This window comes from Penicillium griseofulvum (assembly GCF_001561935.1).
Source record: "Penicillium griseofulvum strain PG3 chromosome Unknown contig_84, whole genome shotgun sequence".
Classification (NCBI taxonomy): domain Eukaryota; kingdom Fungi; phylum Ascomycota; class Eurotiomycetes; order Eurotiales; family Aspergillaceae; genus Penicillium; species Penicillium griseofulvum.
In genome coordinates this window covers 2,087,130-2,114,135 of record NW_024467475.1, presented here as the reverse complement: position 1 = coordinate 2,114,135, position 27,006 = coordinate 2,087,130, and the positions used below count along the sequence as shown (strand labels likewise).

The window sequence follows — 27,006 nt, the reverse complement described above, 5'->3', positions numbered from 1 at the left end:
CTGGACATTTGTTATCAACTATCGATAACCATAGATCGGAAGTTCAACAAAAGGGCTAAATGTTAAGAGAATGACTTTGGAGAAACGAAAGACAAAAGTTGAGAGACCAAAGGAGACAGCCTGCCAGAGGACTGTGGAAAAAGAAAAGAGAGAAGAGAAAAGGTGCAGTTGAAACAAAATCAACAAAGCCCTGATCGGGTTTAGTGTCAGGTGACGTAATATGGACAAAGGGGTATATTCCAAGTATTCAACTACATAGATTAAATCCTGTTTTGTTGAGAATTTTAATATATGAAGTAGAAGTAGATTAACCGTTAGATGTCTATATCTTTCGTTGTTTGTAACAGTCGAATTGTTCTGGTCTTTGTCTAAAATCGATAGATCAGAATATCTGCCGATCTGGAACTCTCAACATTTATAGTCACAGAGTATATGCATTTCTTCACGATATCATATCTTCTATTCTCCTAGTTCAAGATTCCTATCTGTCTATCTATAGCATTTATAAGGGGTACTAATATCTATCAAAACAAGAACATCTAAAACGAATAGCTCCAAGACTACATACTCCGTACGGAGTAACGGAGTAAAGAGAATGCACAACATGGGCCCATACCCAACTATTCTCGTTTTTAACCACATTTTTCTATATCAACCCTGAATTCTAGACCAATTGAACATTTAAAATCACTATCTAACTTCCCACTTTCCTACAACCCCCAATTCATGCACATGTGGAATGTGGTTAGCCCGCTCGAACCCTTCCGTCTTCGGAATCTGATATCAACTGTCAACTATTTCAATACGATCTCACATCTCCGTTTCCGTATTTCGTATTCATCTCTTCTCAATCAATCCCCGGAACTAGACATGATTTACCAACGGGATGTATGTATATGTTCCAGGGGAGCTGCAGCAAATCTGCATTATACTATTGACCAGTACCGAAGTACAATGAACCCGTTTGTCCAATATGACTGTCGACCCGGCGACCAAGCAATCCGCAGTTCACCTCCGTCCGAGTAGCTGGGCAGATGTAAGTATTATTTCCAATTCCCCGCATACTGTCACTCACTAGTTTAGGGACTTCGTGGAATTGCCGCTCTTTTTGTGGTCGCTAGCCATACCTGTCTCTCTTTTGCGACATATCTGATCCCGCCGTCTTTCGCGGAAACGGGAAAGTCTATTTTATTTCAGCGACCGTTTTTTAGACTCGTCATACAGGGCCAGGCCTGGGTTGCCATCTTCTTAGTGTTACTTGGGTTTGTCAATGCCCTAAAACCACTCCAATTAGCCCGACGAGGGGCTACGACCGATGCGCTCGTTGCGCTTTCGACAGGCGCGTTCCGGCGAAAGTGGAGACTTGTCTTCCCCGCTGCCCTAATGACAATTTTAGCTTGGCTTGCATGTCAATTTGGCGTCTTCCAATTGGGTAGAAGGGTGGATGCATATTGGCTAAGAGCGACAAGCCCTCAACGGAGCGCATCTTTGAGCGCTGCCGTCGTGGATCTGATGAAAGAGTTATTGGGGACTTGGATGTACGGAGAAAATGCCTACGACCAACCGCAATGGGCACTATTACCCCTTTTCCGTGGCTCCCTTTATGTATTCATGACCCTGCTGGCATTGGTACATACCACTCCACTTTTCCGCCTCTGTGCGCAAATGGTCCTATACGCCTATAGTTGGGCAACCCTGGATGGTATGTTTGCGATAATATCGAAATACTACATATAGTGCTAATAATTTCTTACAGGTACTGTCGGTACAAACATTTTCGCTGGCATGATACTAGCAGAACTATCATTCTACAACCTAACAGCCCTCCAGCCACGCACGATCTTTAGAGTTCTCCCCTACGGTCTCGTCACGTTGGGCCTCTACATCTGCTCATATCCCGATCAGTACGCCGACCAAACCGCATGGTCTTCGCAACTTGCATCGCTTGCCGAAAACATCTTCCCAAAAGACGCCAACGTCAGCCGCTACTATGCCAGCCTTGGGGCGCAGATGGTTTGTCTTGGAGTGATGCTTTCTCCATTCATGCGACGCCTGCTCTCTCACCCCATGTTGCTATGGCTGGGATCGATCAGCTTCCCGCTGTACCTTGTCCACGGACCACTGATGCGATCTGTTCTTGTTTACCTTGTCTATCTACCCATGACATTTGGCTTTGAGCCTACTTTGAAAGCAGATGGAACACCTGACCCGGAGTCTTATATTCCAACGCCGAACATATTCCGACTCGGGGTTGTTCTAGTGATATTTTTCGTATTCTTACTATATGTTGTCCAGCAGTGGACAAAGCATATAGAACCGAAGATGGGTGCACTTACAGCGGCGTTAGAGAAATTCTCTCGTTCATGGGGTAAGAATGCGGCGTGGACTTCAAAAGAGAAGGGCGAGATGCTGCCCATTGCATCTGTCCGAGAGTTAAATATGTAAATTCTTCATTGACGTGGCTATTGTGTTTTGGCATCTGGGGCTTTTGCATTTAGACTAGATAGACCTATGTATTAATATGAATAGAACTTCTTGATTATCTATTGATATCGCTCCACCCGGTAAGAACGAAGAAGAGTGTCTTATAGCAGAAGAACTAGATGTCATGAATGGGATGCATTATTGTGGGTATTGTTATGTGTGCAAATATAGAACAGGCTGGTTGAGGGTAATATGTTAAGATGGACATTCGGATGACTTCGGCATGAAGATTGGTCATAAATGGATGCTGTTCTACATCCCAAAGCACAAAATGTACCACGTTGATTGGGCTAAAATCATCGCTTCCTACTCTTGCCACAGTGCATGGGTTCGGGGCAATACGCCTTTGACTATTGGCACAAGACTCCTCAGCCGTATAGGTTTGGTGAGGAATAAATCCATACCAGACCCAGTCGCGTCGCGTTCCATGTCGGCTTGCGCAACGCCAGTTAAGGCGGCAATCATGACCCGGGATTTGGTTCCCAGTGTTTTCTCAAACTCGCGGATACGCCTAGTTGATTCCAAGCCGTCCATTATTGGCATGGAAATATCTGTCGATGATGTTAGATTGTCAAAGAATGTTGTGAAATGTTCGAGAAACTTACCCATGAAGATCATTGCAATGACAGAGAAATTTGCCTTGAAAACCTCGAGCGCTTTTTCTCCGTTTTGCGCTATAAGATAATCGCACTTCAACTTCTTCATAAAAGCAATGAGAATTTTGAGGTTGATGTCATTGTCATCCACAAGAAGAACTGTGCTTGGAAGGCTGGAATTTGGGCCATTTTCCTTTTCGATAGGTGTATCGTGGCTTGCGGAGGCGACCTCTTCAGGTAGAGAAAGCGGGTCATTAACATCCCCTTGGGAGTTTCTCAATGACGTAAGCGAAGATTGACTGCACGTTTCTGAATATTGTACTACTTTGATCGTGGGTTGTTCGGTTACCTCCCCATTTGATGACGGGGTAGTCGAGTCCAATCCAGGTCCATCGGTGCTAAGATCTATTGGCAAGCTCGCTGAGCTATCCGATGTGTATTCCTTGCCCTGGGAGGAATCAAACCGCAGCTGTTGACGTTTAATACATGCTTCCAATGCTTTTGCCAACTTGCGCGGTCCGCATGGCTGGCTAATGAATTCGAGAACACGTGCATCCCCGCGATTTTGCACTCCGGCGGACATCGAGTGCGCAGTCCTTGGTGATGGGCATATTATGATGGCAGGCGAAGAAAACCGCGCACCTGGCCTGGGCGCAACAGCTGTTTCCAGGTTCCCTGTATCCAGACACTCCTGAGAAGAGATGTACAAGTCGCAATGGACGAATTGTGATTCTGCAGATTCCACAAAGAGGACTTCCATGGAGAACCAGTCCCCACACAACTTCTTCAATGATGACCGTAGAGCTCTGTGTAATTCAGAAGTTCCGAGGCCTAAGATCCCAACGGTCTTTGCGCGTGTAAGTCTTTGCGCCATGGTGATGGGAGAGTGGCTATTCAACCTGTCTAGGTTGTCCGCAGCCGGCACATGATTGAGGGTCACGGTTGTTATGACTTCAGTGCCGACCTCCTTCTCGGAGTTGACGTGGATATCGCCGCCAAGTGATAATATCATTCTTTGTGTGATGTTCAACCCAATACCATTGCCGATTGTCATACTATCTTCCTGTGAGAAAGCAGTGAACAATCCATTGTTCAGGAAATCTGAGTCCATCCCAGATCCAGTGTCCTTTACAGTGACAGTGACTGTTGAGCTTATAACCTCGCCGTCTGCTTTGTATTTGGCCGGAGTGGCTTTCATAGAGATGTAGATATACCCATCTTGGGTGAATTTCAAGGCGTTGCCAAGGATATTCGTGAGGATGACATGCCACGCCCCAGCCTGAGTTGAAAATTTCCAACTGTGGGTGCGATCAATGTCCAAAATCACCTTGACTCCACCCTGTGTATCGGGATATTTGCTACTCAAACTAGAAGCTCCAGCAGCGGCATGAAGAGGGGAACGTGAATAGTTCAAGAATGAATACCCAGCGAAGACTGTTTCCACTGCATCTTCTAAGGCAGCATCAAGTTCGACACAAGTGTCGTTATCAACCTTTCCAGTCTGCTCCAAACGGCGGGTTGGGGGCGATTTCCGGTTGACGGGAATTTCATGGATACCGGGGGTTGCAGCGATAGATTTCGGCCGAATATCATTAATACTAGCATACTCGAGGAGCTGGTTGATCGAGCCTAGTAGTGTGAATGCACAAGAAGAGATTGTATGGATAAATTCTCGTTGTAGCGCGTCCATAACAGTATCATTCAAGAGTTCCGTGCTTCCAAAGATGCCATGCAGAGGGGATCGAAGTTCATGGCTGAGTCCTGAGAGCAAGTCTGCTTTTGCTCGATCGGCGAAATGAGCACCGAGTCGGTGCACTTCCGCCATGACGCTAGTCCCGAATGTCAAGAGGAATGCTAACTCATCATTCGAAGTAAAGACACGGTGAGGTGCTTTTGTCCATGTCAGTGCTCCCGAATACCATCTACCTTTGTGCGAATCCCATAAAGGTGAGAAGATAATGCTTCGAGAGTCCGGGGCGAGTTGAAGCAAGATTTGGGCATCCTGGCGCAGAAGCGACTTCCGTGTTATTTTGTACTTTTTCCCCCTAGGAGGTCGCAAAAATCGTTTGAAAACACCATCGCTGGTATCATCGGATGAGATTGTTCCATCTTCACCGAAATTGAAAATCTTCCCTCGAGGGTATCGGTGTAAAAGGCCTGCAAGAAATGACTCTGATAAGGCGATTTTGTTATCGTCTTTCAACTGGTCGTTGATGCTGGAGGCATTCGAAGTGGAAAATCCGAGTATTTCGCACGGGTTTAACGTAGCTTTGCCTGAGCTATCGGGGTCAAAAGAATCTTGATCTTCGAAGGAACTTTGCTGGGAGCCTCGGGATTTGGCCTCATCCCCGGAAGAACAACTTTCGAACCCACTGCCTTCCGTGTCAGATTTCACATTGTTCACTAAAGCTCCCTGGGAGCCGAAATTGGCGTTGAAAAAGACGACTGCTTCAACTTCGATACTCTCGCGGATGAGATTGGCTGCACGTCCAAATGTTTCGTTCACTTTGGCAGTATAATCATCCTTCGGTGAATTCTGCCTTGAGTGATCATTTCCAATTGCCATGGCCGCTTGCGATGCTTCTTTGAGTCTTGACGAGGCCTTATCGTCTCTCCTTCTAGTGGTTGAGTCGGAAACTGACTGATATTGCTCCCTATTCCCTTTCAGAGACTTCTTTCTAGGGATATGAAGGCTGTATGGCCGGAAAGGCAGATGGTTTGGTGTGCCATTCTGACCCATGTCATGCGAAGCCTGCTTTTCTTGCTGTTCTCGATTAACATGCCCCTCTAACTGATCCATTTCGTCAAACTTGGTTTGAGGGACGTCCGTGTCGACAACCCATGAGTTGCGCAGACTACCTTTTCCTTCCAGGAAACTTCCAAGGCCAACCATCATGCGCTCACTGCGGAAATGCTGAGCTTTTGAGTGACTAGTACCCAGGTAATCCATGACTGTAACTGCAATATCAACCAGAAATTGGAGGGACTCGGCGGGCAGAGGCTCATGGGGTTTGTCGTCGAGGATCGTATAGGCTCCAATCACTACGCCCTTCGGGCTGATGATAGGACTTGATGCTAGAAAGCGGATGTTTGGGAATGTAGTCACATCTGGATGGTCCGAGAATGCGTTATCCTTGGCAACATCGGGCACAACAAAGACTCCATCCCTGGGGTTTGACATATTTGGCGTAGAGTTCATGACCGATCGACACATGCTGCGTTCATATGACATTGTACAGCTCCCGATCCAAAGTCCGTCTCGCGCATCATGGTCGCCATCATCCTGCAAACTCAGGGTTCGAGTGGCTTCGGTGAGAACGTGTTGCTCATTTCGACCGAAGAGCGAAATCAACGCACGTTGTGCATTCAGTCGCAAGGTTCCCAATTGGGCGAACGCCGTCAAGACGGGGTCCGCCGAGGATCGAGCGACATATTGTTTTGATTGGGTAGTAGGCCCGATGTGTTGTAGAGCATGTGGGTTGAGATGGTACGACGGTAGATACCTAGGGAAGTACGTGCACAGTTAGCCTACGGGCCCTTCGGTTGAGTGATGATTCGCAAGGTTGGGCGAGTACAAAGTTTACAAACGAAGGTGGTAAAATTACTTATAGAATTCTCGCTCTCTGGATGTGCCAAAGTTGGCGTGATACTTCTGAGCGCGTGGTGTGAGTGGACATGACATTGCGTCGGTAGCAGGTCCAAGATATTAAACTAAACACCATACATCTGTGGAATAAAACATACCATCAAGAAGGTGGAGGTTGAGAAAAGGAGCGAAAGAAGCGGGGCAGAGAGTTTCCCGTAACCTTCCAATAGAACGTTGGAATATCCAACGGCCCGCCCGGCAATGGATTAGGTAAGCATCGAGATGTGCCCAGGTGCCCAGCCCTGGAGGTGAACTATCCTGGACAATATTGGATTTGGAAATTATCACTTTCACCTGTCCAGAAGGGTTGAAGATTTTCTTTTTGGCTGGTATGAGACATTTATCTTTGATATATATACATATTGTTGTGCAGTGTGATGCCTGGGTGCCTCAGACATCAACGGTGACCAACCCTGTGTCAAGTAGATTAGTCCGAAAGTTCTAGACTTGCCTAATACAATTGTCTCCCTTCTAAACTTCTGAGCCTAACCCTTGTAGTCTCAGCACATGCATTTATTATATGACTAGTGTCAAATCTAGGGTACTTTCTTGCAATATATAATCGGACTATAGAGCTTGAAACCATAGTTTAGTTATGCTACCCGCCATCAAAGTCTAGTGTTTACGCGTAGCATGCACGATTACTAGAATTCCATGTCCAAATTTCAGAATTCCTTAGATTCAGGTACTAGGTACGAGATAGCAGTGAAAACCAAGACAAACCCATCCCCTTCGACATCAAACAGTGAATATAGAGCCAAACAAAACCCCCAATTGCCACCAATTTCCCAGCATCCCACCATGGCCCTCATATCCTTCAGAGTCAAAGTAAGAGCTTAGTCCTTAGGGCAGCCGGAAACGCGGAAGCTACCCATGCTCTTGCTCAACTTGTGGTCATTCCAGTCATCGGAAGCAATTCCGATCTGCTTGGTGCAGGAGTCGTCGCTGTAGAGGCGAAGGGTGCAGTCGGAGAACCACTGGTTCTCCCAGTCGATCTTGGTGCCGGCCTTGCAGGCAGCCTTGGCGCAACCCTTGTTGTATTCACCGTCCCACTGTCGGCTGCAGCTGGTGAAGATCCAGGCGTTGGTCACAGGGAGGACGGCAACGACGGCAGCGATGGTGGCAGCGGTGAACTTCATTTTGTTGGAAGTTGGAGGTTTGGTTTGAAAAGTTGGAAAGTGGATGTGATTGGTATTGCTGAGATTGTGATTGAGATCTGACTGTGTTTGAGAGGATGGTTAGGAATGTAGAGGCGAGGACAAGTGGTCGTTTATATAGCTTTTCAAATGACATTGAGCATGCCCAAACGAAGTGAAAGATGTAACTTCATCGATGCCAATCCTCGTATCGTGCCGAGTAAAGCCAGAATAGAACTCATCACGAGAGATCAACATTGTCAATAGAACGATGATATCAATTGCCAAGATCGAATACGATGAATATTATTAACAACTTGGTGGATTGGCAGATGTAGATGATTCCCTGTCGACAAGGTGGAGGAGCTGAGGTGGTGAAGAACGACAAAGGAATACGGAGTAGACGATCTTGAGATTCTCGTATTTTCGACCCATGTAAGATATTGCATTCCAAGCAAAAAAGGATTATTTTATGACCTTTACACCATGCTATCCGACCAATATAGTTGCTCTGAACACAAGGACAACTCTATTAATAGTGTACTCTACCTTGGAAAATACCATATATGGTATTATGCCTAAAGAACTTGATCTTCTTCAGTATGATCCTGAATCTATTTTTGGACTTAGACTTAATCCCCGCATTAATGATCGGCATATGTTTACTTGGGGGCTGAACTGTTGAATGGCCCCAATGCAGTAATATGCCCGGACGATCGAGCTCGTACATTTTTTAGCCAAGGCTCGGGTTGAGCCCCTGCTTCTCTGGGCATCTCGTGTTCGCGGGAGAAGTACGAAGTACAATGTAATTTGAAAACCCTACGACGGGCTGTGCCTCTGTAGGTACGAGTTACCATGTAGAGAAAGCGACAACCCACTGGAGATAATTATAGGATTGGGATTCAGCCTCCAAATTAACTTTGCTAAATGGAACTATGGGGAAATGGCAATTTTCAACTTGAGCTAGGAGCCAATTACTAAGTACCAAAAACAGAGAGATATTTTCTTACTTCACGACAAGACAATGCATCAAGGAGGTTTCAAGATACTCGCCTAGATGGCAAAATAAGTCCACTGTCGCATTTTATGCTTTGATAAAAGTTGAAACAGCACGGTATCGTGGACGTTGGATATGTGAGGTTATGTCGTGTTTGATGTTGACGCTGAAATCAATTTCTTGTTTTTCAGTTACTAGATATCAACAATGCAAGCGCTATTTATGTATAATGTATAATGCCAAGACTTGACTGCCCAAGAAACGCTCCACAGTGTAGCAAAACCCTTTCATTTCGACGAGGTTCGAAGAAGGAAACCAAAGCAGAAACTATCATTAGAGACAAGCTTAACAGTCACAACGTCCTTACACGCTTACAATCACGAACGTATATCCCACTTCTCCTTGAGTCGTTGGAGCCACTCGGTAACGGGCATGATTTCCTCGCCAACCAGCACGTTGCCCCGACCAATTCTCTTGTGCTGGATGGGATCGAATGGTGGGACACGCAGCATGTCGTGATCCTTCTCACAGACAATTGCCTCGAGGGTCCCTTCGCGTATCTTGGTGTAACAGGACTCATCAAACGCCACATTTTCGCACTCTCTGCATATATAAAAGTTATCCGGGGGCTGGCGAAAACGGCAGCCATAGCAGAACTCCAAATAGCCCACGGGCTCTAATTCCACGGAGAGTTGGGATGCTGTCTCAGAACCCGGGAAGTTTGGATTGGCATTCGAGGAATCTGGATCTATCTCTGGGTCTACACCAGCAACGACCAAGGACCAAGCAGCAAGGCAGTCCACGTCCTGGCCTGCGAACATGAGGTAATTCGCCAAACCCCGATGACCCTGCCAGTCATTCAAAGGATCATCATCAGAGAGAATGTCAATATTGCGTTTGATGTGTACGCGCACAGCATCTTTGGCCTTCTTTTCGTCGCCTTGGAGAGTGTAGTATCGTGCGAGAAGTTCTGTCGGATACGGTTTAGGGCGCTCGTCATATGTGAACTTGAAGCTGGCCAGCTGTTCTAACTGCTCTAGATATGTAGCTGCCGTGTCTGCATCCCGAAGTGCCTCATGGAAAAACACGTTTGCGAGCTTTGTCCGGACAGATGCTTTCGTAGTTGAAAGGGATTTCTCTTCGGAAGATTCATCGATCCGTAAGATGTGTACCCACTGTTCGATGGCGAATTCCCTCCGCTCGATGTTCTCGGAGCCATTGTCGTAGCAAATGTATGCAAGCGTATCCATCAGGACCGCTTGGCAATAATTATGAAGTATTTCATCGTCGATGTTGCCCTCACTGGTCGCCTTGGCGAGCTGCTGTCTAGCGGCAATAATGGCTTCTTGATAGCTTTCAACGACAAAATCGAAAGCTTTGCTATCGGATGCAAGAGCGAGCATTGCCGTGTAAAGCCCCATGTTGGAGTAGACCTCATGGAACATCCGAGTTCGCCTGTTCAAACCGGTTGAATCGTCTATGGAGGCCTTGCGTGAATCAAGGAATTTGAGCAGGCCGTCGTAGTTCTTGTCTTTGTTAAAGTGTACTACCATCTGCAATGCCGCAAAGTAGTCATCTGGGTCATTCCGCAGCATTTCCTCGTATATCGCAAACGATTTGTGGTTATCACCCAACATCTCGCTGTACCTAGCCAGGTCTCGGTCCATTTCTATCAACTGATGATCATGATCGCGTATTTCGCTACACTTGATAACATTTTTCGCAGCCTCTATTGTCTCAATCGCAAGTGCAAATTCTCCTATGTCGGCATATGAGGTTGCAAGACCCCATTGCGAGAGCCAGTTGTACTCCTGGAGCGAGCACGAGAGTTTGAGATATTCAATGGCCTCGGCGTGTTTCATGTACGCTGTGAATGTGGCCGCTAGGTTGCGCGTTTCGCGGTATCCTAGACTATCCAGTCCAAGCTTCTGTCGGGCCCATTCAGCCGCATCAAGAATTTGGGAGACCTCGATATTTTCCGGTTCCGGGTCCATGGTGGATCTTTGAATCTGTGGATTTTTGCGGTTTTCAATCTGATAAATCAATTAGCTTCGAGTCATTGCTAGAGTCTGCGCTGCATTATCAAGCTCATACCTTGGTAATATATCCATGCACCGCAGCGAAGCAACCGGCAATCTTGTCTCCTCTATAACCCACTTCCAACCAGAGACGGGCAGTAAATTTTGCAATGTGCTCCATAATATCTGCATCAGGCTCAGACTTCGAACTCAAGCTTTTCACCCATCTGTATTGATCATCAGGGAGGTTTCTAGTGACCGCAGAGTCTTGAAGCCACTTTAACGCAATCTCAGGAAATTCGTCCTCGTAGATCCAATAACATCGTATGAAACTCTCCAATGGTTTCCACCACCTTGCAATTGTGTCTTCGTCTGTAAAGAGGTTGACTAACTGCGGACCAAGAGACATCTTTTGCTCTGGCTGCATCAGTGAAGGGTCTGCTCGTTCAAGATGCCTATGGAAACAGGAAGACGTGTATGAGAGTAGAGAGGCTAATGTTGGGGATTCCTGGTGATTAATAACCTCCAAGCACGTTGAAAGCATACTTGAATTGACGCTATAGAAGTCAACTCCGACAACCGCGGTTTTTCCTTTGAGTTTTCTCTGAAAGAACTCTTCGAACCCAAATTTGGAGAACAGCTTGGGGTCGCAGACAGACTCCAAGAATCGACGGACAATCCTGACTTCGACTTCGCTGATATTTCCAGTACGATCTAGGTCTGGGGCGTCTTCAGGGTTGTCAGACTCATCATTGTTGAGTATGAACTCCACTATTGAGTCGGAGACAAGCTCCACCTCCGAATCGGCTGGTATAACCTTAGTTATGGGATGCGGTTCTCCCATAATCCGGACGAGTGAGGAATATTGGTCAGTTATCTTTTCTGCCAGAGGCCGAAGAGAAGACTCCCCAGCCTTTAGGAAGAGGACTCCTTCTAGTGTTGCTAGACTTGGTGGCCACCAAGCATAGATAACCCATGTAAGGATGGTATTCAGGTCCGAGATGTCCTCTTCGTTGAGTGTCTCGTTGAGGCGTTCAATCTTTCTTGCGATAGTGTCGGATCGCTTGCCCCCCGAGCGGGATAAAATATCCCTGATCTCACCAGGACGCTGCTTCCCGCTGATCTCATGCAGTAGGAGGCCGATATTGACGAAATCGCCATGGGTATGGGCCTTCAAATTCTCCAAGATCTCGCGTTGAAGAGAAAGTACCTGGTCTGACGAGCCACTTAGAATCTCCATCTTTTTCATGCGGTCAATAATGAACTTCTCCACGTCATCGTTATTTTCGGATGCCGCGTCTATTGCCAACATTCCTCCTCCGAGCTGGTTTTTGACCTTGCTTATTGTGTCATCTCGCCCAGTGATAAAAATGCGAAGCCTGAAGCCTGCCCAGGTTTCGGAGGTAGCCTGTAATTCCTCTAAAACTTGGACAAACTCCTTGAGCTCGCTCTTGTCTATCTGGTCAATGCCATCCAGGAGAAGAAAGAAAATTGAGTCGCTCTTGTACGATTTGGAAAAGAGAATGTTCCAAAGATCCCCTATCTGGTTGATACCGGTCGCTTTCACAGAGCTTATATCTTTGCGGTAAACAATATCTTGGTCGGCGATCTGCCATGCAAGGACCTTGAGGGCCTGGACCAAAGATGTTTGTTTATTATCACGGTCAAAGATATGGTAGGCAGTGGAAATGCACCTCATGTCACTTTCAGACTGAGGTTTTTCGTCTTGTAGATATTTGGCAACGCTCGCAAAGAGGAACGATTTACCATAACCCTCGCCTCCGGAGATACCAAAGACTGAAAATGGAGATTTTTCGTGGGACGCCCACTCGGAATACAGTGAATCACTCTGAAGCCAATCTCCACTCCCTTGAACTCGCTCACTCAACAGGCGTCGGAAGGTGGTTTGAACGACTTTGAAAGCCTCGCTTGGATTGCCCAAACTGGAATCGATAGTCTCCAGGAGCTTCTTTGAGGAAGTGTCTGCTTCTCTCTTGTTCTCAAGGCTGAGTAGCTTGTCGACTGTCAAGTTGATTTTTCTCGTGCCGTCCCTATTCTCAATGATGTTTCTCTCGGTCATCTTCTGCGACTCGAACCCTAGTGTTGCTCGCATCTGAGACTCACGCTCGACTAGCGTGGCGAGGCGAGCTAGCTGGCCGCTCACGCCCTCGTCCCCATCGAAGGCAAATACCTTGAGCGCAATGAAGACTTTATGGCCCTTGAGAACCTTGATCGACAACGCGCAAATGTCGACAAAACACACCAGCTCCTCATTGATAATCTTGCGAAGAGCTACGTCAACCGCGTCCGCGGGCAAGCGCATGTAGATTTTGCAGCGCTCGAGCACATCCGAGATGCGGCGGAACAGCTCTGCCAGGCTACTAAAGATGCGCTTGAATTTCGCTCCAGTGTCAATTAGATATGAAATTGCATTGAAGCACAGGCCAGCGGGCGCAAATACCTTAACCATAACTATTAGCAACGTCGCCCTTGGAGGTAATAGTTACTTACCATGCTCGCACCCTGGGCAGCGATCCCACCCAGAAGCGTGACAAATTTCAATGTCTTGCCAATCGCATCTTTTGCAGCGATATACTTGTTGTTTTTCTCATCATCATCGTCCTGCTTCATGCGAATTTGATCAAGGACTTCATCTACAGAGAACTTCGGTGCTGTAGTGAGGTCGATTTTGGCTGTCTGCGCAAAGGACGTGCACGCCTTGTCCCATGCCTCCTGCAAATTATATTCGCCATCATCTTGAACTGTAGCCATTTGGTAAAATATTGGTTTTGGCCTGGTCTAAGGCAAGCATGGAATGTGTGCCTATTTCTATGTATGTTGCCGGCTCTCCCCGTTGTCAATGAAAACTGGGGAAAGGTGAGATTCCCAATGGCCTAACTTTAAATTTTAGAATGGTGTGGCTGAAAGCTCGACCCAAGCGAAAAGCGCCCAGAGTATGTGCGGCCCGGGATTCCAAGCCAACGGTGGTATTATAGCGGCTTTATCCAGTCTCACTCAGCAAGCCACGCATAGAGTGGGGTAATTAGCAACAAGGCGACGAGGTACGGAATGTTTCGTGCGATAGGTAGACCAGTCTACCACCAGACATCATTCTAACATTCGCATGCAGGGGTTCTATAATGAGAACCCACAGCGATTAGAACCCAATGATCGCACTAAAATGTGTGCGTCGCGATGCCGACCGCAGGAGAACAACATTGAAAAGTAAGTCCCTGATAGGTGGCCCAGGGCTGTTGAAGTTTCCACGCTACCCCTGATTCGGCTTCATGCAGAAGCTATACGAGGCATCCACCAACCATTGTAAGCTACTGGCTCCATGGACCCAGTGCTTGCGGGAACCGACTCGCTCATCAAGAACAGCGGATGCGAAGAACATTTTCAGGTATATTTAAGGCAATCCACTGCCACAATTAATTCGTAGCTGAACACGAATGTGGTCAAACCGTTCGCAGCAGAGGAGGGAGTGGTTGGAGGGAGAGAGAGGGGCATGGTTCAGAACATGTGTGTCGCGGGATGAGTGGCTGTCCCGAACCAATCACCTAGCTAGTATTGGACCCACTCTATTGGAATCGGAGCCAGTTTTGTCAGACAAACATCTGACTATAACAGGTAACTAGTTATAGAATGGGGAGAACTATCTCTTGCTTTTAATTAGATATTTCTTACTTCTTACTCGGATATCTTTTATTTTTCTATTCACTCATTCTACTCAACCCTTCTAGGGCAAAGGGAGATTTATCCAGTGTTATAAGCTACTCCGCAGCTGGATATATTGAATTGAGGATCAAGTATCATTTCTGAGGAATTCTTATGTAAACGCGACGTTCATTTTAGTCCAGCTGTGGAGAGATATTTGTCAACCGATAGTAATGAGGTATGTAAAGGGGATACTTATACCAGCCTATACTTTTCAAATTCAACATCGAGTCATCATCATTCAGTCTTTGGGCCTTTCTCTTGACTATGGCAACCGCCAATATTGTCCCGTTGGAAAGATGGTAAATTGAGGGTTGTTGTGAATTGAGAGATGTGGAGGAATGAAGTAGGAGTCCTATTGGAAGATTTTGTTAGCAATATGGATGGGTGAGCATAAGTCTGGGTATCTGAGATAAACCTTACTTTCAATTGTCAGCACCTCGACTAATTCTGGCGATTGTTTCTGGTACTTGCTCGGGAGAAGTCCAGTCAATTGGGGAGAGCTCTCTATATGTCTCCATCGCAAACTTGTGGATGCAGACAATTTCCTCAATCTCCTAGGGGTCAAAGAGCGACCGGAGTAACTCCCAGACATTCGCTCCCTCGTATTCAGGGGCGCGTTTGAATATTGGTCCGTTGTAACCATGGCCGAACAGGTTGCAGCAAAGTTTGAATCGGTAAAGAGCACGCACGAGGCGTGTCTCCTCAGTCTCGCTTGGTTGCTCCCTGTTTTGGTCATACGGAATCTACAATACGCCTACAAGATTTCGTAATACCCAACTAGTGTATCGCCGCTTCACAGGCTCGATGACTGAGAAGTAAAACTTCACCATGCAGATAGTTGCACCCAGCGCGAGCTCTGTGTTGCGTATCATCGACTCGCTGGACTGGGAGTTGTGGGAGGAAGAGCGGCCAACCTGATACGCTTGGACAAACTGGGTGACAGCGTTTTATATGGGCAGGGTTAAGAAAACTTCGAATAAGATGGAAGAGATGGCGAGAGTGGAAGGGGCAAGAGGGTGAGAATGGTTTCTTGTGTCGAAGAAGCAAAGGCTGGAGAGCTCAGGTATTTGAGACAGGAACCAAAATATCAATGCCACAGACTTGAGGAATGAGATCAGTTGCTAGCACTTGTGGTCCATGGAGAGTACATAGGTACGTTACCCCTAGTGATCACATAAAGTCTATGTAATGTCCAACGCCTGTACATCCTGATGGCCTATACCTTTACTCACCGATAGAAATTGACCTCCAAAGCCTGGGTTGTACCAACCTAAGCCTTGCTATCCGTACAAATATATAACTCTTGTTACCTCGGGAAACTTCATGATCAATAATATCACCACTAAAATGTGGCAATTAGTCTCTTTCTGGGATATTATGGAATCATTGTGAGTAAAGTGCTCCGTATTCTTGATCCCTATAAGGCAGCAGTATATATGTACATTTCAAAATACTACCTAAATTAATTGAGTGCCGATGTTCGAATCTTTCAGGAAAATTCGCAACTCAACTGGCAAACAATTTCTATAGGCCATGTTCGAACTGGAAAGTGACTTGGGAGACTACAGCCCTGTTGGGAGCCGCCGATGCTCAGATGGCCCGGCCAGTCGGGTTGAATATCATCCGCGGGGTATTTTCATGCGTCAGCTTGCAGATCATTGGGCGCGTAATAAGTTCGCATCAACCTTATATTGTCGCCTAGATCCTCGTTGGCAGTAGCACCACCTTGGGACTCGCGCCACTTGTCGAAAGCTTTATATCTTTGAATTATTTTACTCATGGAGGCTGGGCAATCAACTATCGGCATTCCCCCTGAGGGTGAGGCTTCGTTTAAAGCATTCACTCAATCAGCCCGGGACAAGGGGCTTTTGACTCGGCCAGATAGTCTAGAAAGCCGGGACCTGTGTGACGGGCTATCAGATCCGCCCACCCTTGTGTACGTTATGTAGACCGAGACTACTATTGGTGCTGACCCCACTAGACGATTTCTGGTCGCCCGTCGATTTGACCCGGATGGTGCTCTCAAACAGTTCCAGGAAGCATCTGAATTCCGAGAAGAGAAGCATATTCTCAGGCTGTATGATTTAGTTGACATTGCAGATTTCGAGCAAGCGCGTCAAATTGTGAGTACGAGTTTGGTTAAGAGTATGACTTGGTTTTCAGTATCAGTACACACTGACATATATAGTACCCTCACTGGATTGGCCGCAGGGACAAAAAAGGGTTACCCATTTGCATGCTCGACCTGGCTCGCCTTGACAAAGATGCCCTGGCACGCTGGGAAACGACGCGCAAGAATAGTCGCTGGATGTATTCCCAATCAGGAAAAGTTGAGCCACCAATTCCCGACATGCTGCAATTGGCCTCTGTGTACCATGACAATCTGATTCGGTTTATCCTTCCGCTTTGCTCGATGATGACAGACAGGCCGAACCCTGCAATCCCAGTCACCAATTCAATCTATGTTGTGGATGCATCGAACCTGGGGTTAAAGCAAGCATGGGGCTTGCGATTCTTCGCCCAAGAGATCAGTTGGTTGTTATCAACATGTTACCCAGAGACTATTCAACGTGTCTTTGTGAGTTTCTGGTTTAAGCCTGACGACATTGTACCCGTGGACACCTACTGATGATTATCAACAGGTATGCAATGCGCCCTCATATTACAGCACTGTCTGGAAGTACCTCAAGGGCTGGGTTGACCCTTATACTGCAGAAAAGATTGTAGTGCTCTTGGAGTCGGAGGTCCTTCCTACCCTCAGGGAGTACATGGATGATGCCAATATCCCAACCAAGTTTGGCGGTAAATTCCAATTTACCCATGGAATGTTGCCAGATCTCGACGGTAATATCCAGCAGCTTTTGAAGTCGGATTCATCGAGATTTCTGCCTCCTGGCCCCCTGAAATGGGTCCAAGATTCAGATGGTAGACGAACTGCATTGGCTGTTGGCAGTAAGGCTGGCTCTGAGAGAAGCGATAAGATCGCAACCGTTGATTGGCTTGGACAATAACTTCAATATTCCAATTCTATAACCATGTACCTAGGTTTAGATACGACGTTGGCTTAGGCATAATCAGGCACGCGAGTACATGCCTAAGGCAGAAGGGTCTTCATGGGTCCAACCTTGAACTTTTATAACTCTCCACACGTGAAAATAAAGGGGAAATCGAATGAACTAGCGAGGGAAAAAAATCGGAGAAAAAAATTGAAAAACCGGAAAGTAACTGTTCATGTTACCTCCCCTCCGATGATGAGGTCATATAATCGTCGGCCCGAGCATGCTTGGCATGTTAAATTAATCCAATAGATCTGGGATATTAATTAACTAGTTGACTAGTAGATAGTTGTACATTAATTTCTTATCATTTCACGCATGTTTCACCCTATACAGACAGTACTTTTGTGAGATAAAAGATAAAATAAGTGTTGGAGGGAACGTGGTCCCCACCACACACGGGCAGGCTGGTCGATCTCTATCTCAAAAGTGACATGCACCATACAACATCGACCATAGAATCCCAAATTGACCCCACATAAGTCCTCATGGATCATTTCCTATTGTAGTTAGTTTGTTAACCCGTCTGTTGAATCTGCTTTTCTCTCCATCTGGCTCTTCCTTCTTCCAAAGACCACTTTAAACATGAATGAGTGAACACTTTATACCTTCTATTCGTCATACCTTGGACCTTGGCCCTGGCCATCACGAGGCTTGTATCCCCGGAAAATTAATCCCAGGCATGATCGCACTGAGCTGCTAGCTTGCGGTCAAGGAAATCATACAAACTCAAGCCAAAGCTGCCGACAAAATGCCCGTGTTCAAGATGCCATCTATGATGACGACATTCAACTCGCGCGCAGGCCGAGTCGCAGTGGTCGCAGTCTTCTTTATCCTGAGCCTTATCTGGATGTTGCCCAGCCATGAGGACTTCTCGTCACCGACCTTCTACGCAGGCAATGGCTACAATACTAGTCACCCCATCGACGCTCTTATACATACCGCACAGACCGATTTAGAAGAACTCCTGGGAACACAAGCGCATGACCTTCGAACCGCTGGGGAACAATACCGGGCCCGCCGTGGAAGACATCCTCCTCCTGGATTTGGAGAATGGTACGAGTTCGCAAAGTCGAAAGATTCATTGATCATTGAAGAATTCTTCGATCAGATCTATAATGACCTGACTCCATTCTGGGCTCTGGAACCGAAGCAGCTGCGTCGACAAGCTAAAAGCATCCCGACCCGTATCACCATTCGAAATAACACCGCGATATTGAAAACCGACGAGCCAAGAAATTGGATGGATTCATGGTACGATTTGGTCGCGAAATTGGAGGATCGACTTCCCGATCTTGATATGCCAATCAATGTCATGGATGAGACCCGGCTTGTTGTCCCCTGGGAGACAATCAACGAGTACGTACAGAAGGAGCAAACAGATCGTGTGATGACGGAGCCGAGCCGCGTTATCCCCGACTACATGTCTTTGGCCGACTCGGACCACGACTCGGAACCTTATGATCCTCAGTTTGCAGGTCCCGGCAAAGGAGGTTATTGGGAGATGGCTCGGGTTGGCTGCCCACCGGGAAGTCCTGCGCGCAACAGCACCCTTCCCATGGTGGACTTCAGTAACCCTCCTTGGGAATATGACAATTTTGAAAGAATGTCATACCACGGCTATGTATCAAATTTCACCCTAGCCAAGGACCCGTGTGTGCGTCCAGAGATGCAAGTTCTGCATGGAAGCTTCCTTGAGCCAATTTCTATATCAACCTCACACAATCTGATGCCACTATTTGGTGGATCCAAACTTCCCATGAACAATGAGATTCTCCTTCCCCCAGCGATGTACTGGGCACAGAATGACCATTATTCCGGCGGGGAGAACGAGCACGGTGGTCGCTGGGAATCGAAAAAGAACAAGGCTGTATGGCGAGGTGCTGCTACAGGAGGTCGGGCTCGAGAGCCTAACTGGACAGGCTTCCAAAGACACCGATTCATGTCGATGATGAACGCGACATCAGTGGCTCAGGCTGAAAAGAGCAATAGCCACGGTATCAACTTTAGACTTCCGAACTACGCCGATTACAAGTTGAACAACGATGGTACTATCCCGCGGCTTCTCTCCGAACATACCGAGACGGGCTTCAACCACCTGGTTTGCACGCCTTATATTGAAGCGGACCCAACATGTCCGTATCTCGATCCATACTTCGAGGTCACACCTGGTATGCCAATGAAGGAAATGTACGACTATAAGTATCTTCCCGATCTTGACGGAAACTCCTTCAGTGGCCGATACCGCGGATTCATGTTATCTACTTCTCTCCCCATCAAAGCCACTATCTACAATGAGTGGCACGACTCGCGACTGATCCCTTGGATCCACTTCGTCCCTATGGACACCACCTATCTCGATGTTTATGGAATCATGGCTTATTTCCTCGGCGGCCATGACAAGGCCGCCCGTAAGATTGCCCTCGCCGGGAAAGCCTGGGGCGAGAAGGTGCTCCGACGTGAGGACATGGAGATTTACACATATCGACTTCTCTTAGAGTATGCCCGCATTTGTGATGATCGGAGAGAATTCCTCGGTTATGTTGATGACTTCACAATGCCCTAGTTGCGGTCAATTGAGGAATTGGTCACCTTCCACATGCGTCCAAATCGCCGGTTGCGGTCAACCTTTCAGGAACAATACCCAACGGGGTTAGTTCAGCGGGCATCGCCATCAACACTTTTTTTTTCTTGATGAAAAATAAGTGGTCTCCCCTGTCCTCACTTGGTACCTCAGTATAGGAACCTCTTGCTTGGGCTTTGCCGGCTTCGCCCTCTTGGCACTGGTTCGATGTCTCCACCCCGGCGTCATCGGCTTCAGACTTCGGTCTTTCCCTTTCTACCTTCTGTTTCTCTAATATATTAATGATCATATTTTCATGTCGTGTTCGTTTTTACCTGATGATTACCGATACCATGCGAAGTGTCTTCCTTGGCTAACGCATGATGTACATAAATAGATGATTTTGCCATTATGATTGCTGTTTATCTTCTTACATCCTTCTTTACACGCGCAAAATTCCTACGTTAAACGAAGCACTGTACCCCAAATCTGACACTTTAACACGCCTTACTCCTTCCACTCATCCCTGCCAAGCCTAACAATATCAGCTTGCTCCAGCACCCAATAGTTCGACGGGGCTTTGCCCTCCTCAGCCATACGAGCAGCTGCTACAGCTGCTCTACCAATAGTCGTTTGATTCTGACCTGCGCCCACCGAGTTAGCTCTGAATCTGTCAAGAAGTCCAAGTATTAACCAGCACAGCCATACCAATTTTATCCTGGACACCCTGTCCCAGCATCTGAAGTCCCTCCACAAACTTTTCTAACAGAAAAGCCTTGGATTCCTCCCTTCCAATAATCATCCCCGGTCGCAGAATGATAGCATTATCAAAACCAAGCTCCTTGATGGCATCCTCGACACCAACCTTCATCTTCGAATATGGAACCCATCCCCAGAGAAAGCTTCTGGTTCCTCCACTGGAAATATAAATGTATGTCTTCACACCGGCCTGCTTAGCAGCGCGCGCGTTCTCGACACATAAATCATGATCGATCTTCCACTGGTTCTTGATGCTGCCCGCTGTCGCTTTTGTGGTGCCAACCGCATTGAAAACTATCGATGGCTTAGGGGACAGAGATGAAATCATGCCACCCCATTTTGAAGTGTCGCTTTCCTCGAGCGCTTGCAGCTTAGCTGATTCTGCTTGAGGCAGTCTCCTGGAGATGGTCTTCACTGTTGAAACTGTGTCTGTCGCGAGGAGTGTATCTAGGATCTGAGAGCCAACTGCTCCTGTGCAGCCGAATACCGCTGCGGTCGTCATGGTAGAGGTTGATATGTCGGTGCTGTGAGGAAAGGAGATGCGGAAACAAGCGGATTGTGGTCCGAGCGTCTGCATGTTCCTGGAGGTGTCGATGGATGACGTCATTTATATATCCTGGGCACTGTTCTCAGGCTGCAACGCATTCTTGTAAATTGATGTAGACACAGTTATATGATTATACCGCGTGTTCTATCAATACTAATGTGTTTTCTAACCCAGCGTCTTTGCAGAATCTGGAACCCCAATAGAACGCGGGACTTAGTCGGGCTCAGGCGTTTCCCATCAAGTCAACCTCCGACCATGCGCTACTGACACGAGTTTGACACGAGTTTAGTTATTTTTATACTGAATTTTCACGATTTCAACAATCTAGAAGTGTCTTATTTTCGCTGTTCACTCTTTGGAAGCAAAGCGCAACGTCTCGTAATCTTGCGCCCTGTGCGGGATTTTCTGCGCGCCCTTCCTACTACAACATGGCTTGATTCCAGATAAACCAACAACCACATTGCAGCTTACGCATGGGATATTTAGTTAGCGGAAATCCCCCAGCAAGAATTTATAGGCCACAAAATCGTCCCAAAACCCCAGCCAAAATGAACGAGCTCAATTTCCGCGTCGCGACCGAAGAGCACGCCGCTCAAATTCACCACTTGGTAGAAACTGCGTTCCGCACCATGGACAGCAGAAAGGACTGGACGGACAACCTAGGTCTCGTGTCGAGCTTTCGACCACATATCCAAGAAGTTATCGACGTTATCAACAAACCCGACAGCGTCATGCTGATGGCAACCAACCATCAAAACAAGCTTGTCGGCGCAATCGGGACCTCCAAGCGCGATGCAAACTACGCTCGTCTTTTCAGGCTTGCCGTTGACACGAGCCTACAGCGCGGCGGCATTGGGCGTCAACTCTTGGAATACGCTGAAGACTATTGTCAGCGGACTTGGAGTGTTACGACGGTGGGATTAGATGCCCTTTCTTGTCGCCATGCACTTATCTCGTGGTATTTGCGTTGTGGATACAAAAAGACGGGTGAAACGACACCCTTCCCTCGCGATGAGGTCGACCTAGCATTGCCGGATGATCTTTGTTTCATCGAATTCGAGAAAGCTGTTGGAATAGCGCCTACTGCTGAACAAGCCAACTAAATTGGTCACCTGAGCACATGGCTATATGACAACTTCCAGCGTTGGAAATCGATTTCCTTTCTCGGCTATACGGCAACCACGAAGGATACCGGTCGAACCTTCTTATCTGTACCAAACGTACGCTCTTTCCTCCTGAGGTTGGGTGCAGGGCGAGTTTATGGCTCACAAATAAAGGAGATAGGTGGACTAAGGATGGGGAACAACGAACGTCTCTGTCCAGGTACATATACAGGATGGATTGGATTTAAGCTATCGAGCCTTGTACTACAGTCATCAGTCAATCCATATTTTCTGTCCTTGAATATCCTCATTTCATTCCCTTGGATACGCTCCAAGACGGGAAAGCCTCAAGCAGAGATTAATCCAGTTCAGTTGTGTGAAAAATCTCCCTTACGACCACGATTATACCTAGTTAGCAACGCGGCATAAGATAATACTACTAATAATCTAGGCCTACTATGTACTCGCGTCAAGCTTAACCGGAAAATTGATCTTTCTGGATCTGGTTCACCGGGAGACACTCGTCTTTTGTAAGCTCAGCCGTGCTACCCTATATTTGTGTCACTCAGATCTCTTATCTTAAGCCCATGATGTGTCTTGTATGACTTCGGATAACGGATAAAGCGTACTGCACACACCCGTGGATATCCACCCACACACACAGAGAGAGACACACACAGGCATACACACATAACTGCATTAACCATCGTATACCTCGAGCACGCAACTCGGGATTATCCGAGTGTAACCATAAGTGTAAGCAAGCTTCAAAGCTTGGCATCATCACGGATATCACGCCATAATAGTAGTGTCTCACGTTGCGAGAGCATGATTGAAGATAGCTCGCTGCGAGGGCAGTGTAGAATAAAACAATAAAAGCAACATGTTGACCACAACAACCCATATACATGTTCATTATATCTGGTGCTGTTTGGCGCTTTTCTATTCAACTAGCTAAAATGTCAAGTTCAATTCTCCTAGATAAGGCAAGTTCGTTTGGTGTCGGAATCTATTCGTTGCTTTTTACTGGCTATTTCGCAGCTACACTGCATAATGCATGCATACCAAGACGTATAGAAGCCAGCTGCCAACCCCCGATTTAGGCTTAGTGCTGTTTTCTTCTTGCCTAATTCCGGTATGGCTCTTGACAGGTTGATACACCGACCTATACCGTGTGATATAAATGAGGTACGTAGTTCAAATGTGTTGATGTATGAAGTTAGAGTTATATGGCGAAAGGCTTCATGTTGAACATCTGAGAAGGCTGTGATGCCTCAGCTTGTATACCTAGGTACGATAAAGGACTTCATTATGCCACAGTTGACTTCCCGATCTAGCCCTCCATGGCTCAGTACCTTGCTTATCAAGGCAGCTGTAATTGTAACTCACGCATTTAATTCATCTACCAGGCTTCCAGGCCATGATCAGGGGTTGAAGCATTAGTATTCACACTAACTAACTGACTAGTTGACTAAATGGGAGTTTAGCAGCGGGCGCCTATGCGTCTTCGTAGCATGTGCTCATGTTGTGCAACCCAGTGGCAGCCGCGTCTTATCTCATACTCATCGATGGAGCCCCGAGCATATACACATATAAGATGAGATGGTTACTCACATGTTGAAAGGTCCAGAAACTACCAGAAAAACCCATTCTATCAGGTCCCATTCATCAACATGGCTGTGGACGATCAATACCAATCAACCATGCCGTCACGTCCAAAGATTCTGATGCTGCATGGTAACATGCCTCTGATTCTTATACATGTTGGAAATATGATCTAACGCGTAACCTTTATTCCGTAGACAACGGCCAGTCCGGACAAATGCTGCAATGCAAGACCGAGTACTTAATACCTCAAGTAAGAGATACTGTGCTCCAGGCTATGCCGCAAGATCCAAACTTGGGGTCCGCTGAAATGGTCGAGTTTCACTACCCTTCATCAAAGCGGCCTGCAAGAATGGATCAATCCCCCGAAGAAAGCAATCACCTGTGGTCTTGGGCACATGGCGATTCTACAGATTGCACTTGGCATGGCCTTGAACAATCCGTTGATGATATCTTCCGCTATCTTGATGAAAATGGTCCTTTCATCGGGATCATGGGCTTCTCGATGGGTGCTGCTACGGCTGCTATAGTTGCTTCTCTTTTAGAGAAACGACACTCGGTTGGAAATTTCCAATTCAACGTAAGTTGGAATATATACCTTTGATATTTAAGATAACTAGGTGACATCACGGTAGTTGACCTTTCTTTCCTCACAGACGGACCACCCCCCTTTGAAGTTCGTTATTGCGGTTTGCGGGTTTACGTTGTCAAACCCTCGTTATCGTGATCTATATAGTCCTAAGATTGAGACACCGATATTACTTGCTATTGCGAGTATTGATATAATGGTAGCTGAATGTGAATCACTGAAACTGCGTGATTCAAGCACAAATACTGCTTTGTACTTTTTTGAAGGGGCACACTATGTCCCGCGAGATAACGTCTTCTTACAATCTGTGACACAGTTCATTGAAGATGTTTTGAGTATTGAAGCGGAAACTCGTGAGGAGGACTGGGAGAATTATGGAGATTATTAATGGTATTTTGTGCTGCTAATAAACTTCCGGGTTACTTGAACAACTTGCTGGGAAAATGCAATACGTACATATGTAGTTATTCAATGTGGTACCTATAGTAAGGATGACTCATTCTGTATCACGCCTGGGCAGACTTTTATCTATTTAGATGCGCTATGTAATTGCACGAGAGTCTGAACTGGGGCAGTGGTCGTCGTGTATTTATGTTTGACAACAGTCGACGGATCCATATTCTCCACTCTGTCAAACCGCTGAAGCATCCGCACAACGACGTAACCAGCCTCAGTCAGGGCAAACTGCTGTCCCAGGCAAATTCTCGGTCCGCCATTGAATGGTATAAATTCCCATCCCGGTCTGCGGGTGGTCCACCTCTCAGGCCGAAATTCGTTGGCATCATCACCCCAGAGGTCCTGACGGCGGTGCATGATATGCACATTGTAGGTCACTTCCTCTCCGGCGCGGATGTAGATTGGCGATGTACCATCTGCACCACCTCCTCGAGGGAGAGTGGTGTTTCGCACCGCGCGGCGACTATTCTCCGGTACGACTGGATGCAGTCGTAGAACTTCGGATAGAACGTGTTGCAGATAGGAACATGATTTTAGAGACTCAAAAGTGATGGCAGTAGTACTAGGGAATTCCCCAAATGTTTCAATGACGATAGTACGCAGCTTTGCGTAAACCTCCGGATGACGAGATAGTAGATAGAAAGTCCATCCCAGAAGGCCTGCTGTTGTGTCTCTCCCTGCTAACAGTATATTGAGAAGCTGACTCCGAAGCTCTTCGGGATCCTTTGTCTCCTTCACAAGTTCCCGAAGAAATACATAACCAGATTCAGTGGGGCCGCCTGGGGCGCTTTTGTTCGTCTTTGACTGTTGGTCCTCCGCGAGAGCGCGGTCGACATAATACCGAGCAAAATCCTGAATGTCTGCACAATCTTTTCGAAATTCTGCAGTGGAGTAGAGAAAGTACAGATCCATCAAATAAGCTCGTAATACGACCACCGTGTTGGCTCGGTCAAAGGACTTGCCAAAGGCCAACCCGTTGGGTGGGGAATTCGCTATAGTTGTGCCATGCTCAAGACCCTTGTTTCCTTTCAATGAAAGAATCTGGGAATTGACACTGTGTCCAAAGAGGAATTCGGTGGCAGAGTCGAGAGTGAGGTTGAAAAACAAGGGCGATAAATCGATAGTTTCTGTCCAACAATTGTCCTGAACTGGGAGCCTATTCAAAAGGTGTTGGACATGACGTTCCTCGAGTTTCAAATCGGCGATTTGACCGCGAGCGAATTGTGGACGAAGTAGGGCGCGAGAATGTTGCCTATCATCAATATTAATGTCTAGCAACATCGACATTATGAATTTGCAACGTACCACTCCTTTCCATCCGTGGTGAAAATACCCTTTCCAATAACCGGACCGAACAAGTTATGCCGTGAAGGGCCAAGTTCAAAATCCTTGAACTGTGTTGCAAGCATAGCTTGTATATTCTTCGGGTCCGCAGTGATGTGATGCCAATAACCCAGGATATTCTCATTCCACGTTGGGCGTAGACCCAGCTCTTGATACAGTACCAACTCATCATTCTGGAGGATCTGCTCCCGCGTCGCATCAATATAACGCTTGAAAATATCAATACCGAACGGGAGCCTGCTCGGTCGGATGAAAGCGGGCTTACAACCCATTCGCCGAGCTCGTTGGCCATGCAATATAGATGTCGAAACCCAATAGAAAGTGTAAATGACGAGGATAGCTAGGAGAGCAGTCCACAAGGTCAGCTGTTGAAGTACAATCATAGTT

The 27,006-nt window shown here is 46.9% G+C and overlaps 10 protein-coding genes across 10 annotated transcripts; 5 read left to right on the top strand and 5 right to left on the bottom strand.

The window, feature by feature from the left end:
• Nucleotides 1-973: 973 nt before the first annotated feature.
• On the top strand, nt 974-2,445 carry PGRI_053140 (Acyltransferase 3; the record flags this gene model as incomplete). The annotated part of the gene is made up of 3 exons (XM_040793027.1): nt 974-1,036; nt 1,084-1,702; nt 1,757-2,445. The coding sequence occupies 3 exons, from the start codon at nt 974-976 to the stop codon at nt 2,443-2,445; spliced, it is 1,371 nt and encodes a 456-aa protein (XP_040644994.1).
• Nucleotides 2,446-2,790: 345 nt separating this feature from the next.
• PGRI_053130 (hybrid sensor histidine kinase/response regulator) lies at nt 2,791-6,762 on the bottom strand (the record flags this gene model as incomplete). Its single annotated transcript, XM_040793026.1, has 3 exons — nt 2,791-3,035; nt 3,090-6,583; nt 6,686-6,762. The coding sequence occupies 3 exons, from the start codon at nt 6,760-6,762 to the stop codon at nt 2,791-2,793; spliced, it is 3,816 nt and encodes a 1,271-aa protein (XP_040644993.1).
• An 800-nt stretch (nt 6,763-7,562) lies between these two features.
• On the bottom strand, nt 7,563-7,865 carry PGRI_053120 (uncharacterized protein; the record flags this gene model as incomplete). The annotated part of the gene is made up of 1 exon (XM_040793025.1): nt 7,563-7,865. The coding sequence occupies one exon, from the start codon at nt 7,863-7,865 to the stop codon at nt 7,563-7,565; it is 303 nt and encodes a 100-aa protein (XP_040644992.1).
• Nucleotides 7,866-9,236: 1,371 nt separating this feature from the next.
• PGRI_053110 (Tetratricopeptide-like helical) lies at nt 9,237-13,649 on the bottom strand (the record flags this gene model as incomplete). Its single annotated transcript, XM_040793024.1, has 3 exons — nt 9,237-10,892; nt 10,954-13,338; nt 13,389-13,649. 3 exons carry the CDS (start codon nt 13,647-13,649, stop codon nt 9,237-9,239), a joined length of 4,302 nt encoding a protein of 1,433 aa, XP_040644991.1.
• Nucleotides 13,650-16,375: 2,726 nt separating this feature from the next.
• Nucleotides 16,376-17,608, top strand: PGRI_053100 (SEC14 family lipid-binding protein; the record flags this gene model as incomplete). The annotated part of the gene is made up of 4 exons (XM_040793023.1): nt 16,376-16,533; nt 16,579-16,720; nt 16,786-17,175; nt 17,240-17,608. The coding sequence occupies 4 exons, from the start codon at nt 16,376-16,378 to the stop codon at nt 17,606-17,608; spliced, it is 1,059 nt and encodes a 352-aa protein (XP_040644990.1).
• A 796-nt stretch (nt 17,609-18,404) lies between these two features.
• PGRI_053090 (Lipopolysaccharide-modifying protein) lies at nt 18,405-20,219 on the top strand (the record flags this gene model as incomplete). The annotated part of the gene is made up of 1 exon (XM_040793022.1): nt 18,405-20,219. The coding sequence occupies one exon, from the start codon at nt 18,405-18,407 to the stop codon at nt 20,217-20,219; it is 1,815 nt and encodes a 604-aa protein (XP_040644989.1).
• Nucleotides 20,220-20,723: 504 nt separating this feature from the next.
• Nucleotides 20,724-21,477, bottom strand: PGRI_053080 (uncharacterized protein; the record flags this gene model as incomplete). The annotated part of the gene is made up of 2 exons (XM_040793021.1): nt 20,724-20,860; nt 20,925-21,477. The coding sequence occupies 2 exons, from the start codon at nt 21,475-21,477 to the stop codon at nt 20,724-20,726; spliced, it is 690 nt and encodes a 229-aa protein (XP_040644988.1).
• Nucleotides 21,478-22,070: 593 nt separating this feature from the next.
• PGRI_053070 (GNAT family N-acetyltransferase) lies at nt 22,071-22,625 on the top strand (the record flags this gene model as incomplete). The annotated part of the gene is made up of 1 exon (XM_040793020.1): nt 22,071-22,625. One exon carries the CDS (start codon nt 22,071-22,073, stop codon nt 22,623-22,625), a length of 555 nt encoding a protein of 184 aa, XP_040644987.1.
• A 1,673-nt stretch (nt 22,626-24,298) lies between these two features.
• PGRI_053060 (Serine hydrolase FSH) lies at nt 24,299-25,207 on the top strand (the record flags this gene model as incomplete). The annotated part of the gene is made up of 3 exons (XM_040793019.1): nt 24,299-24,362; nt 24,428-24,810; nt 24,866-25,207. 3 exons carry the CDS (start codon nt 24,299-24,301, stop codon nt 25,205-25,207), a joined length of 789 nt encoding a protein of 262 aa, XP_040644986.1.
• A 140-nt stretch (nt 25,208-25,347) lies between these two features.
• PGRI_053050 (cytochrome P450) lies at nt 25,348-26,911 on the bottom strand (the record flags this gene model as incomplete). The annotated part of the gene is made up of 3 exons (XM_040793018.1): nt 25,348-26,527; nt 26,581-26,828; nt 26,885-26,911. 3 exons carry the CDS (start codon nt 26,909-26,911, stop codon nt 25,348-25,350), a joined length of 1,455 nt encoding a protein of 484 aa, XP_040644985.1.
• Nucleotides 26,912-27,006: the final 95 nt, after the last annotated feature.